General features: G+C 43.2%; 1 protein-coding gene and 1 long non-coding RNA gene across 4 annotated transcripts in view; one reads left to right on the forward strand and one right to left on the reverse strand.

Moving 5' to 3' along the window:
• Positions 1-10,179, reverse strand: part of LOC142651860 (epidermal growth factor receptor-like) — a 284,853-nt gene extending 274,674 nt beyond the window's left edge. The window contains exon 1 of one of the 3 annotated variants that reach the window (XR_012847722.1): positions 9,880-10,179. Coding sequence is in view for 2 of the 3 variants with exons in the window: in XM_075827065.1 (XP_075683180.1) it covers positions 9,880-9,985 (106 nt within the window). In the remaining variant the exon portion in view is untranslated. The remainder of the gene's footprint in view (positions 1-9,879) is intronic. The other 2 variants (XM_075827065.1, XM_075827066.1) reach the window with 2 other exon arrangements.
• Positions 6,168-14,641, forward strand: part of LOC142651862 (uncharacterized) — an 81,621-nt gene continuing 73,147 nt past the window's right edge. The window contains exon 1 of the long non-coding RNA XR_012847724.1: positions 6,168-6,225. This is a non-coding gene — a long non-coding RNA (uncharacterized LOC142651862). The remainder of the gene's footprint in view (positions 6,226-14,641) is intronic.

A 14,641-nucleotide genomic window follows, 5' to 3' on the forward strand; every position in this document is an offset into this window, starting at 1 on the left:
TTAAATGTGATCTCCAAAAGCCAAATAGCGCTCTTTCCCTTCTAAGCCTTGCCGTGTGTTCAAACATCCGTTTATTACCACATGTGGGGTATTGTTTTACTCGGGAGAAATTGCTTTGCAAATTTTGTGGTGCTTTTTCTCATTCAATCCTTGTGGAAATTAGAAAAAATTAGCTAAACCTACATTTTCTTTGAAAAAATGTAGATTTTGATTTTCAGGGCCTACTTCCAATAATTTCTGCAAAAAACCTGTGGGGTTAAAACGCTCACTATAACCCTAGATAATTTCCACAATGGGTGTAGTTTCCAAAATGGGGTCACTTGTGGGGGGGGTTCCACTGTTTTGTCCCCTCAGGGGCTTTGTAAATGTGACATGGCCTCCGCAAACCATTCCTGCTAAATTTGAGCTCCAAAAGCCAAATAGCGCTCTTTCCCTTCTAAGCCCTGCCGTGTGTCCAAACAGCCGTTTATTACCACATGTGGGGTATTGTTTTACTCGGGAGAAATTGCTTTACAAATTTTGCGGTGCTTTTTCACCTTCAGTCCTTGTAGAAATGAGAAAAAAAATCGCTAAACCTACATTTTCGTTGAAAAAATGTCGATTTTAATTTTCACGGCCTACTTCCAATAATTTCTGTAAAAAAAATCTGTGCGGTCAAAATGCTCACTATACCCCTAGATCATTTCCTTGAGGTGTGTCGTTTCTCAAATGGGGTCACTTTTGGGGAATTTCCACTGTTTTGGCACCGCAAGAGCCCTTCAAACCTGACATGGTGCCTAAAATATATTGTAATAAAAATATGGCCCCAAAATCCACTAGGTGCTCCTTTGGTTCTGAGGCCCATACTTCAGTCCAGTAGCATGCTACGGCCACAAGTGGGATATTTCCTAAAACTGCAGAACCTGGGCAATAAATATTTAGTTGCATTTCTCTGGTAAAACTTTGTGTTATAAAGAAAGTTGGATTAAAAATTAATTTCTGCCAAAAAATATGAAACGTGTAAATTTCACCTCTACTTTGCCTTAATTCCTGTGAAATGTCTAAAGGGTTAAAAAAAAAATCTAAATGTGGTTTTGAATACTTTGAGGGGTTACGTTTTTAAAATAGGGTGATTTTTTTGGGTGTTTCTAATATATAAGGCCCTCAAAGCCACTTCACAACTGAACTGGCCCCTGTAAAAATAGCCTTTTGAAATTTTCTTGAAAATGTGAGAAATTGCTGCTAAAATTCAAAGCCTTGTAACGTCCTAGAAAAATAAAAGGATGTTCAAAAAACAATGCCAATCTAAAGTAGACATATGGGAGATGTTAGTTAGCAACAGTTTTGTGTGTTATAACTGCCTGTCTTACAAGCAGATACATTTGAGTTGAGAAAAATGCAAATTATTGCAATTTTTCGCTAAATTTTGGTGTTTTTCACAATTAAATACTGAACATATCGAGCAAGTTTTGCCAGTAACATAAAGTCCAATGTGTCACGAGAAAACAGTCTCAGAATCGCTTGGATAGGTAAAAGAATTCCGACGTTATTACCACATAAAGTGAAACATGTCAGATTTGAAAAATGAGGCTCTGTCAGGAAGGTCAAAAGTGGCTAAAGGGGGAAGGGGATAATCAGGAAAAAAAATGTCAATTTTGGTTTTTTGGTTTTCAGTACTTGTTACTTTGATTTATTAATTTCTCTAAAACTATTTTTTTTCTTTTTTCTCCTTTTTTGTAACTTTACTAGGGGACTTGAAGGCCTGATCTTCTGATTGCAGCTATAATACATTGCACAACTTATGTAGTGCAATGTAATATAACTGTCAGTTTTGCAATGACAACCAGCAGGCAGGGCCTAATAGGGTTCCATACATTGAAGACCAGGAGGCCATTGTTAAGCCTCCTGTTGCCATAGCACCCCATGATCAGGGACTCTCTATTGCCGCCCCCTACACAAACCACAAATTAACCACATATATAGACATGTACATACTGGAACATATATACTGTACATACATAAAGACAGATATTTAGACATACAGTGAAGGAAATAAGTATTTGATCCCTTGCTGATTTTGTAAGTTTGCCCACTGTCAAAGACATGAACAGTCTAGAATTTTTAGGCTAGGTTAATTTTACCAGTGAGAGATAGATTATATTTTTAAAAAAAAGAAGAAAATCACATAGTCAAGATTATATATATTTATTTGCATTGTGCACAGAGAAATAAGTATTTGATCCCCCACCAACCATTAAGAGTTCAGCCTCCTCCAGACCAGTTACACGCTCCAAATCAACTTGGTGCCTGCATTAAAGATAGCTGTCTTAAATGGTCACCTGTATAAAAGACTCCTGTCCACAGACTCAATTAATCAGTCTGACTCTAACCTCTACAACATGGGCAAGACCAAAGAGCTTTCTAAGGATGTCAGGGACAAGATCATAGACCTGCACAAGGCTGGAATGGGCTACAAAACCATAAGTAAGACGCTGGGTGAGAAGGAGACAACTGTTGGTGCAATAGTAAGAAAATGGAAAACATACAAAATGACTGTCAATGAACATCGATCTGGGGCTCCATGCAAAATCTCACCTTGTGTGGTATCCTTGATCCTGAGGAAGGTGAGAGCTCAGCCGAAAACTACACGGGGGGAACTTGTTAATGATCTCAAGGCAGCTGGGACCACAGTCACCAAGAAAACCATTGGTAACACATTACGCCGTAATGGATTAAAATCCTGCAGTGCCCGCAAGGTCCCCCTGCTCAAGAAGGCACATGTACAGGCCCGTCTGAAGTTTGCAAATGAACTTCTGGATGATTCTGAGAGTGATTGGGAGAAGGTGCTGTGCTCAGATGAGACTAAAATTGAGCTCTTTGACATTAACTCAACTCGCCGTATTTGGAGTAAGAGAAATGCTGCCTATAACCCAAAGAACACCGCCCCCACTGTCAAGCATGGAGGTGGAAACATTATGTTTTTGTGGTGTTTCTCTGCTAAGGGCACAGGACTACTTCACCGCATGAATGGCAGAATGGATGGAGCCATGTACCGTCAAATCCTGAGTGACAACCTCCTTCCCTCCACCAGGACATTAAAAATGGCTCGCGGCACGACAATGACCCACACGACAATGACCCGAAACATACAGCCAAGGCAACAAAGGAGTGGCTCAAAAAGAAGCATATTAAGGTCATGGAGTGGCCTAGCCAGTCTCCAGACCTTAATCCCATCGAAAACTTATGGAGGGAGCTGAAGATCTGAGTTGCCAAGCGCCAGCCTCGAAATCTTAATGATTTACAGATGATCTGCAAAGAGGAGTGGGCCAAAGTTCCATCTAACATGTGTGCAAACCTCATCATCAACTACTAAAAACGTCTGACTGCTGTGCTTGCCAACAAGGGTTTTGCCACCAAGTATTAAGTCTTGTTTGCCAAAGGGATCAAATACTTATTTCTCTGTGCACAATGCAAATAAATATATATAATCTTGACTATGTGATTTTCTTCTTTTTTTTTTAATATAATCTATCTCTCACTGGTAAAATTAACCTAGCCTAAAAATTCTAGACTGTCCATGTCTTTGACAGTGGGCAAACTTACAAAATCAGCAAGGGATCAAATACTTATTTCCTTCACTGTATAGGCAAATATACATACACACATCTGGAATATATACATACAGGTAAATAAATATATAGATGTACAGACACATATACATACACACACCGGCAGATAAATACACAGACAGGAACATATGCAAATACATAAATAGCACATATATACAAGCACAAAGACACATTCACAAACAGACCCAAATATACCCAGTACAGATAATATGAATACACAAAACAACTCATACAGCACGTGTGGGGCTAGATGCTTGGTGTATAGCATACTACCCAGGTACTGGAAAAGGGCAACTCCTATATATACTTATATACACTGGAGAAAAATGGAGCATAATAGCCAAGGTAAAAAAGAATAGCTTTATTGAACATATAAAGACATACATAAGGGATATTAAAAAGGTACAGAGCTGGACATGAGGACTCTATATAATTTCAATGTAACACAGCTAGAAGACTCTCTACATAATACAAGGTAATGTGGGATTAATGGAGTCAATGGATGGACTATGGGAGTGGTGAGAAAGGTAGACTACACACGATACCATGATGCGGTAAAGTTACAGCTAATGCCTATGAAAGTTAATGTTATGAAATCGGGTGACAATAGAAAACCTAGTAACAACACAGGGACCTAGAGAATGTATAAAATATAGGTCATATGCAGAAAGGTAAGTGTTCGGTCTAAGACCTAAGTAAACCACTCATCCACCCACTCCTAAGATAACTTACCCATGAAAGAAGGTAGCTAGGAGAGTCAGGCTGTTGTGAAATGAACCCCAACGCGCGTTTCGCGATGTGCTTCCTCAAGGGGTGTAAAGTGTCTGAAGAAATGACAAATATAAATAGGACGAGCCACAGATGGATTGAGTGTTTGTTAATTCCAAGAAGATTGCGGCGCACGTCATCTGCCGAGACTGGAAGTGAGGCATGCCCCACTTCCAGCCCCCAGCGCCGGAGCGCACACCGAGGATCCCCGACGCGTACAGGGATCCCAGGCATGCGCAGTGCGCTATCGGGGGCGGGGAAGGGGGCCGGCCACAAACCAGAATCACACAGACGGGATGTGCACCTAATTGGACAAGAAACACGGTAAGTAAAAAGAGGTGTGTGTCTGTGTCCCACTACTACAATGTGAACCCCATTTTAAACAACACCATAACTGCAATCCAAACTCTCTAATGATTTGCGGAATTGAACGTTTACATTGTGGCATCAGAGGGGGTAACCTGAGGAAGGTTCTAGCCCAAAAGGAATGTATGTGGATCGTTAAACTGGGGGCAGCAGGGTATATAGGAGGCAGCACAGATATCTTTGATTTATCTGTTCTACTTTAATATTGAACACACACTTTAACAAAGAGACATAAAACATGCAGATACACACACACATTGTAACATATACACATACAAACACATAGACACATACTATATACACACAGAGACACATACTGTATATACACACACATATACACACAGACACACATAGAAACTTACCATCTCTCCTTGCTGACAGGATCAGAGGGTTCATGCAGGACAGGCTGTGGGCAGAGCTTCCTGCTCTTCTCTTGCTCCTCGGCTCTTATTTACTCTGTAACTAAGAACAGAGCACAGAGTAGAGGCAGAGACCAGTGGCGCCCCCTACATGCTGGGAGGGTGCAGCACCCTGTGTGCTCGCACAGCTCGCACACCCCTAAAGCCCTGACCATGATCAAAGCCCTCTACCTCTGTCACTAATTTAGATGCCGCAGTAGCTATTAACTATGGCATCTAAGGGGTTTAATGGCGACAATCGGAGCTTCTTCTGATCCCGGCCGTTACAGCAGGAGCCCGGCCATATATTACAACCGGCTCCTGCTGTTGATGATATGGGCTCAAGTCCTGAAGCAGCGACACAGGCTCAAGTCCTGAGCCGTAGCTGTGTGGCAATACATGGGAACCACTCCCCCCCCCCCCTGGACGTAACTGTAGAATACACACTGACAGTCAAGTGAACCAAGTTTAACATTCACACATCCAAAGCGAAAAGTGGATCATAGGGCTGGATTTCCAAGTAGAATAAATCTTGCTGAACTTTCGCAACGGAATTCTGTTCAGAAAATCTGCAGCATTTACAGTAGCAGCAAAGTGGATGAGAGTTGAAGAAATCTCATCCACATGCTGCAGAAAAAATCTGCTGAGAAACCATTCATGAATTGACCCGCGGTGTGTTTTTTTTAATCCGCAACATGTCAATTTATGCTGCAGAATCGTTGCACTTTTGTTGTGGGTTTTCCCCATTGATTTCAATGGGGAGATAATACACACAGCGATTTTTGCGACGGTAACGCTGCGATGCTGCAGTCAAAATCGCAAATCTGAAAAGCAAAACTTTTTTTTGTTTAAATTTAATTCAAGAAAAGTCTATACTTACCCCCTGGCATTGTCAAAGCAATGTCTCATTTTCTTCCCCGCTGTTCTCTGTGAAACCTGCCCTCCTGGGATGACATTTCATCCCATGTGACTGCTGCAGCCAATACAATTACAGGCTGCAGTGGCCACATGGTCTGCAACGTCATCACAGGAGGCCGAGCTGCACAGAGAACAGAGGGATACATCACTATGGAAATGCCAGTGAGGTTAGTTTGGGCTATTTTATTTTACTTCTATTTTCCACAGCAGTGAATCTGGTCAACAATCTGCACTACAATTTGGTGTGTGCTTTTTGGACAGAGTTCCCCGCGGGTTATAGTTCAGATACGCTGCATACTTTTACCCAGCGTATCCGACCTATGGGAATATACCCTAAAGGAGGAAGAATATAAAGGAAGGAAATATTTTTTCCTTTTTTTTGTGTCCACTCCTGGAGTTGGTTAAAAAGGAAGACTTAAAAAATAAATGGCATCAAGAACTGCATGTGTGATTCCAGCCTAAAACACCAGGACTTGTGGCAAAACAAAGAAAAGGCTTGGAGGGGTTTTTACAGATATTAGTGATTGAAAAATGAATATAGGGAGAAGGGCATCCCTGGCAGTGGAAAACTGATTGCAGTTCAGCATAAAGATAAGAAGGACTTTTTGTCCACCAGACAAAAACAAATCCCTGTTTGTTTCATGGATTGTGTAATAGTAAGTACATGGAAGGATTTGACCCTACTGCGCTAGCCATACCCATTTATGATAAAATCTGTCCCTGGTACAAAATAAAAGCTAATTCACAAAAAAAAAGGTCTTGTCATTCTGCAAAAAATTTGTAAGGGAAGGCACCCATCATTTCACTCCAGATTGCCTTTCAATTTCACCCTTGAATATTCCTGTGAGGCTTGGTTCACACGACCTATTTTCAGACGTAACGGAGGCGTTTTACGCCTCGAATTACGGATGAAAAAACGTCTCCAATACGTCGGCAAACATCTGCCCATTCATTTGAATGGGTTTGCCGACGTACTGTGCCGACAACCTGTAATTTACGTGTCGTCAAACGACGACGCGTAAAATGACTGACTCGTCAAAGAAGTGCAGGACGCTTCTTTGGACGTAATTTGAGCCGTTTTTCATTTAATTCAATGAAGAACAGCTCTAAATTACGGCCGTCAATGACGCCTCGCAAAATGCGAGGACGAGCAATTACGTCTGAAATGACGGAGCTGTTTTCTCATTTCAGCCGTAAATGCAGTTAGCGTGTGCACATACCCTAAAAATACAGCCTCGTCAAAAGAAGTCGAGGACACTTCTTGGGACGTTTTTGGAGCCGTTTTCTCATAGACTCTATTAAAAACAGCTCCAAAAACGGCTGAAAAAACGGCGTGAAAACAGCGCTAAAAACGCTCCGTATTTTCAGACATTTTTGGCTCAGCGTGTGAACATACCCTTACACATTTTTTCATTCAGTCTTTGACACTTTTGTTTTTGTTTTGTGTCACTTAATGTCAGGACTATATTTTACCACTTAGGGTATGTTCAGACGGCCTACTTTCGGTCGAAAAATCAGAAGCAGAAAGCCTCCAAACATCTGCCCATTGATTTCAATGGGAAAACAGCGTTTTGTTCCGACGGAGCGTTTTTCGCGGTTTTTTTTACGCCTAAAAAAACGGCCACGAAAAAGAAGTGCAGGCCACTTTCTTGGGACGTTTTTGGAGCCATTTTCCATATACTCTATTGAAAAAAGCTCCAAAAACGGCCATAAAAAACGCAGCGAAAAACGCCGTAAAAATCGCTAGTGCCACAAAAAAGTCTGACAATCAGGAGCTGTATTCTCTTGAAAACAGCTCCATATTTTGAGACATTTTTGACTCTGCGTGTGAACATATCCTTATTGAATACACTGTCTACATTGGTCAACAGTGATATTATAGATTGAATTTGTGTTTTGAATCACTGCAAATGCAACCTGGTGTCTAAGTGTGAATCTTGGCGAAAATGCCAGCTGGAAGGCAAAATCTACATCTTTAGGTGCGGCCTTTACAAGATAGCCAAGTAGTGAGTGAGTAAAGTACTAAAGAATGGAATTTTCAGAATCAGTAAGGGTATGTGCACACACACTAATTACGTCCGTAATTGACGGACGTATTTTGGCCGCAAGTCCCGGACCGAACACAGTGCAGGGAGCCGGGCTCCTAGCATCATACTTATGTACGATGCTAGGAGTCCCTGCCTCGCTGCAGGACCACTGTCACGTACTGAAAACATGATTACAGTACGGGACAGTTGTCCTGCAGCGAGGCAGAGACTCCTAGCATCGTACATAAGTATGATGCTAGGAGCCCGGCTCCCTGCAGTGTGTTCGGTCTGGGACTTGCGGCCGAAATACGTCCGTCAATTACGGACGTAATTAGTGTGTGTGCACATACCCTTAACACAACAGAAACAAATCACACAAACAACAAAGTCCATAAAATCTTCTTTTATAGATGGTGTGATTTTTTTTTAAGAATTTTGAATACCTTAGTAAGATAGAGCTTTTGGACCCAAAACATAAATTTAAAAAAATCTATGCACATTTTTTTTCAAATCCTTTTTATATATATATATGAGGGCCCTATGTATGCAAATTAGTTAAAAAATCCTAATTTGTTCTGGTCATGAAGTTCTTGATTACCGTTGGTCATGAAGGGGTTAAAATGGAAACAAAATTGATAACATGAAACAAAAGATATTAATATCAACTGTGTACTTATTTTACTTAAAATATATGTGCACCTCTGGCATGTGTGGGCTCTGGGACACAAGCTCAAGTCCTGAGCCGTAGCTGTGCGGCAATACATGGGAGATTTTTGGATCTTAGAGATTTTTAAATCTTTGAGCTTTTGGGCTCTTTATGTGCATGAGATCTTATTTGAAGACAGTGGCGAGCTGAACCGTTCAGAGAGATTAGCTGTAAGGGCACAGCACTTGGAAGAAAGCTGTTGCCCCATCATTGTGATTATGTGTAGGGTCCCAGTGCGTAGAACTTCACCAATGCTATCTTTGACACATCTTTATAAAAATTAATGCTCATAGACATACATGGAAGCACACAACCATACACACATGCACTTCATCAGTCAGACCAATAACAGTCATTGCCCTCATGACAAAGCCCCCATAAAGTTCCAGTCACTGTGTCCCATAGTAGTGCCAGCGACATTGCACCCACAATCATGCCAGCCACCTACAATTGCAGCAAAATGCCTCTTAACAGTGACAAAACACTTGCTCCATAACAGTACCAGCCACCTGTCCACTTAATAGTGCCAGCCACATGCCCACTTAACAATTCCAGCCACATAGCATCTTAACAGTGCCAGCCATATGTGCCCACCTCATGCTTATTTAACAGTGCCTGCCTTTTGTCCTGTAACTGCAGCCAGCCATAGGGACAAGGACTGATCCCTACTTCCCACTGACACAACCAACCAAGTTGTAATGACAGCAGTTTGGGCAGCAATAAGTTCCATAACCATTATGATTTGGAGATACACAGACTGGTATGCAGGGCAGAAACCAGTGAAAATCCAGTGTTAAGGGGGTAATATTAAACCTCAACACCCCCCCCCCCCCACACACACACCCAGCACGCGCGCACACACACACACACACACACTTTTTCCTTTTTACGCTGTGCCATATAATATTTTGTTATATAATATCATACTCAGACTTCTCAACATTCACTAAACTCTATCTGCAGGTAATTGAAGTGAAACTAGCCTCAGAGGTATTATCAGAATGAGTTATTAATATACCTAGAATTCTGTAAAAACACAAATAATGAATATATAATGCTGGTACAAAAATAAAAACGATGCTTCTTACCCTTTCTGTCTACTTCTGCATTGCAAGACTGGATGATGAACAGCAGGAAGACGGCCAAAAGTACAGAAAGTCTTTGATGTTTCAGATCCAGACCAAATGCCTTCATCCTGAGTTGTTATTTTTAAGACAATACGACAAGACTAACAAAAAGTCACAGATGTTACAACTACAAAACTTCCCCAAAATTTTAAGGAATCTTTCTATATATCACTCAGCTGGTCTAGAGTATTTGTGATATCCTCTCCAATACTCTTACTAGTTACTGATAGCAATCTGTCTGGCATATATTCTGATGCCCACCCACACTCCAGACAGCAGAGCCACTTCCCACAATATGAAAGGTGTGCCTAGGCCGAGATAAGATGTAAAATGCCAGTGAGGTTGACAATACAAAGAATTCCAACCTTCCTTGGACTTAAGTAAGCAATTTCAATATCTCTTATGCAATTACTTTTTTTTTTTTGCCTCATTTATAGTGCATTTCAGTCAGAAGGGTTGAAAACAAGGCAGTTACATGTGGCAAATAATAAGTACCCAGTAAACTACTTTAGAGACTATGTTAAAGAGGCTCTGTCACCACATTATAAGTGTCCTATCTTCTACATAAGGAGATCGGCACTGTAATGTAGGTAACAGCAGTGGTTTTTATATAGAAAAACTATCTATTTTTACCACTTTATGAGCGATTTTTAGATTTATGCTAATTAGTTTCTTAATGCCCAACTGGGCGTGTTTTTACTTTAGACCAAGTGGGCGTTGTACAGAGGAGTGTATGACGCTGACCAATCAGCATCATACACTTCTCTCCATTCATTTAGTCAGCGCATAGGGATCCTGCTAGATCAGTATGTTCTGTCTTATACTGGCACATTAACGTTACTTTAAGTTAAAGGAGGTTTGTAGCGGAGGAATTACTATGTGACCCATCACAAACTGAGGAATGTCTCTCAAGGAGGGTGTAAAAACTGGCAAGTATGTGGACCCACTGGGCCACTCCGCCATAACGGAGCTGCCGCTGATAAACAGTCTGTGAAAAGTCAGTAGTGATTAAGTACCTGGAAGGTCAGAAGTGCGTATATGCCAGACAGTAAGGGGGAAGCAGGCCTGTGCATGATAATGAAGTTTGGCTAGGGGACCGGACTGGAGTAGTGCAGTCGTCTCGGACACTGGACTTTTTTTGAAATTCAGATTTCTTTTAGAATTTTAACAGTATACAAAGACACAATACAAGAACAAATGTGCCATAAACTGACACAAACTTGTCGATTCCATAGAAAACAGAGGAAAAAAGCAAAGCAAATATCAAACAAACAAATATATAGACCACAGACGCGGTCAGGGTCCCATCGCTAAGTAGTAAGTACATCCCTTTCTGCAGTACAACAAGCATATTATGATAAGGAATGAAAATAGCCTTCAGGGCATTCTGGGAGTTGTGGTTTTGCAACACCTGTAGAGCCACATGTTGAAGTTCACTGCCCTTTCTCCCTGACAAGGACGTCAATTGTTATCAATGGACTTTCATGCCTCCCACCCTGGTAGCCTCATCACTATGTTACCTCTCATTCCATTAGACAATGCAGCAAAATTGTAGTCACTGATCACATATGTGCCATAATGGAGCAGAGCTGTAGTGCAAAGCATAGGGAAGGTACAGAACAGCAGCCTGAGCCTCTGATGAGACAAGAGGAGAATTTTAGACTAACTCAGACTTCAATAGAAAATCCATTTAAACCGGAGTCATAGATGTGGCCTAGTGGAGCAGAGCTGTAGTCCAAAGCATTTGAATTACCTGTTCGGAATCTCTACTATACTGTACTAGAACACTTACATTTTTTTTTAAAAAAGAACAACTAAAAAAGATGCAGCAGTGCTGAGCTTGCCAGGAATAGTGAGGAGTTTGCCATTTGGTGAATTATTGTGATATTGCATTGAGCCTCATATATATATATGTATACACACATACACACACACATACACATAATAGTGAAAACTCGAGAATGCTCCGTCCGACAAAGTATCTGCATATGGCAGATGATGACTACACCTCTGCTTCTTCAGGCGGCCCAGCTCTGCTGTACTTTTCTTCTTTAAGTTAAGCTTTGTTGAGATTCTCAAGCATACAAAATCAAAATAACACAATACAACAAATGACGGATAAACATATCATAAACCAGATAGAGAAGAAGAAGGGAAAAAAAAAAGGATGGGGGTAATTCGATCAATCACATCAGACGTAACTAGGGGATCATAGCATGACTATAGAAGAAGATCTATATATATTTCTGTATTTTGAAACTCAGTCCATTTATGCCATGTTTTGTGATGTTTGTTGTAACCATCTTTTATCAAAGATGTCAGATTTCCCATAAACATTATGTTATTAATCTTAGTAATCCACTGACATATTGTAGGGCATAGCTCCCAACCGTCCAGGATCCGGCGGGACAGTCCCGGTTTCTCACCACTGTCCCGCCGTCCCGGGCTGTCTTAAAAATGTCCCGCTGGGCGCCGCGGTGCCCCGGGTACAACTTGGAGGTAGAGAAGAGAGGGGGGATTCAGAGCAGCTAACACTGATCGCTGCTGTCAAGCGCCCAGAATGCCGGGCAAGCAGCAGCGATCAGCGTCAGAAGGCAGGTGGTCTTGCAGCGGTGTTCTGACTGGGGTCGATGCCGGCCCGAGAGTGGACCAGTCCAATAACCTGACCTATTATCTGACCTCACCGGTCAGGTGACTGGACCACTCCCGGGCCGGCATCGACCCCAGTCATAACGCCGCTGCAAGACCTCCTGCCTTCTCCTAACGGTGAGTGATGTCAGGCGGAGCCGAGAGTGGTAGCAGTAGGCTACCTCTACCGCTCTGGCAGCAGATTAGCACAAAGTACAAGGGGGAAGGCCTCAGGGGGGTTGTGTGGCACTATGTACAAGGGAGAGGAGGGTTATGTGGCACTATACATGGGGGGAGGGGGTTTGTAATGGCCGGAAGGAGGTGAAGGGAAAGTGAGCCCTAATCTACCCACCGCCCTGTCCCTGCCTACTTGCAACGACTCGCCCTAGGCGACGAGGTACAACTGGGCGGCGGTCCCTACGCTGTCTAAGTGCACAGGAAAACAAACAGGGAACATGCAAGGGAAGGGGCAGTAGCCACGGAACGCCACGAGGAAACGGAGCGGCGAACGGACAGTCAGGACCAGGACGAAGTGAGTACACCCAAGCGGGCAAGGAGACAGAAGCAAGCCAGGGGCAAAGCAAAGCAGGTCAAGCAGAACTGCAGCAAGGCAGAAGCACGGCAGAAGCAGGCTGGAGCAAGCAGCAGTGGGGCCAGGAATCCAAAAGAATTACAAGCACTGAGGGAGAGAACAGGGCAGGTAATAAAGGACAGGGGGCGGAGCTAACTCCGACAGACCAGGCCGCGATAGGCTCTCCCACTCCTGAGCCTGCCACCCTGGTTGGTGGGAGATGGTGTCAGTCGAACAGGTCTGGCCTCAGGTGTGGATTGATTAATCCCAGGAGTATACCTAGATGAAGTACCTGGCAGATCCCTAACAGTACTCCCCCTTTTATGAGGGGCCACCGGACCCTTACTAAGGGGACCCGGTTTAGTGGGGAAGAGAAGGTGGAACCTCCTGATCAATACCCCAGCGTAAACATCACGGGCAGGTACCCAAGTCCTCTCCTCCGGCCCGTATCCTCTCCAATGGACCAGGTACTGGAGGGAGCCCTGGACCATCCTACTGTCCATAATCTTGGCCACCTCGAATTCCACCCCCTCAGGGGTGAGAACGGGAACAGGAGGTATCCTCGAGGGGGACCAGGACGGGGAGCAGCGTTTAAGGAGGGAGGCATGGAAGACGTCATGTATGCGAAATGATGGGGGGAGCTCCAGACGGAAGGATACAGGGTTGAGGACTTCAATGATCTTATAAGGTCCAATAAATCGGGGAGCAAACTTCCTGGACGGGACCTTAAGGCGCAAGTTCCTGGACGACAACCAGACCAAATCTCAGACGACAAACCGGGGGTTAGCAGAACGTCTACTATCCGCTTGAATCTTTTGTGCGCTCTGGGACGCCTCTAGGTTCTTCTGAACCTGTGCCCAGACGGTGCACAGTTCCCGATGAACATCCTCTACCTCAGGATTATTGGAACAACCAGGGGAGATGGAGGAGAATCTTGGGTTAAACCCGAAATTACAGAAAAACGGGGAGACCCCTGACGAGTTACTGACCCGGTTATTCAAGGAAAATTCAGCAAGGGGAAGGAATGAGACCCAATCGAATTGACAGTCAGAGATGAAACACCTTAAATATTGTTCCAGGGATTGGTTGGTCCTTTCCGTTTGGCCATTAGTTTCGGGATGGAAGGCGGAGGAGAAGGACAGATCAATCTCCAACTTTTTACAAAAAGCTCTCCAAAATAAGGAAACAAATTGTACCCCTCTGTCAGAAACGATATTGACTGGGGCCCCATGGAGATGCAGGATGTGTTTCACAAACAAAGAAGCTAACGTCTTGGCGTTAGGTAGCTTCTTAAGGGGCACAAAGTGGCACATCTTGCTGAAGCGGTCGACTACCACCCACACCACCGACTTGCCCTGAGATGGAGGCAAATCGGTGATAAAATCCATGGAGATATGGGTCCAAGGTCTCTGGGGAATGGGCAAGGAACGTAGTAGGCCCGCAGGTCGGGACCTAGGGGTTTTGGACCTAGCGCAAACCTCACAAGCGGCGACGTAAGCCCTAACGTCTTTAGGCAACCCAGGC

Source organism: Rhinoderma darwinii, chromosome 5 (assembly GCF_050947455.1).
Source record: "Rhinoderma darwinii isolate aRhiDar2 chromosome 5, aRhiDar2.hap1, whole genome shotgun sequence".
NCBI lineage: Eukaryota > Metazoa > Chordata > Amphibia > Anura > Rhinodermatidae > Rhinoderma > Rhinoderma darwinii.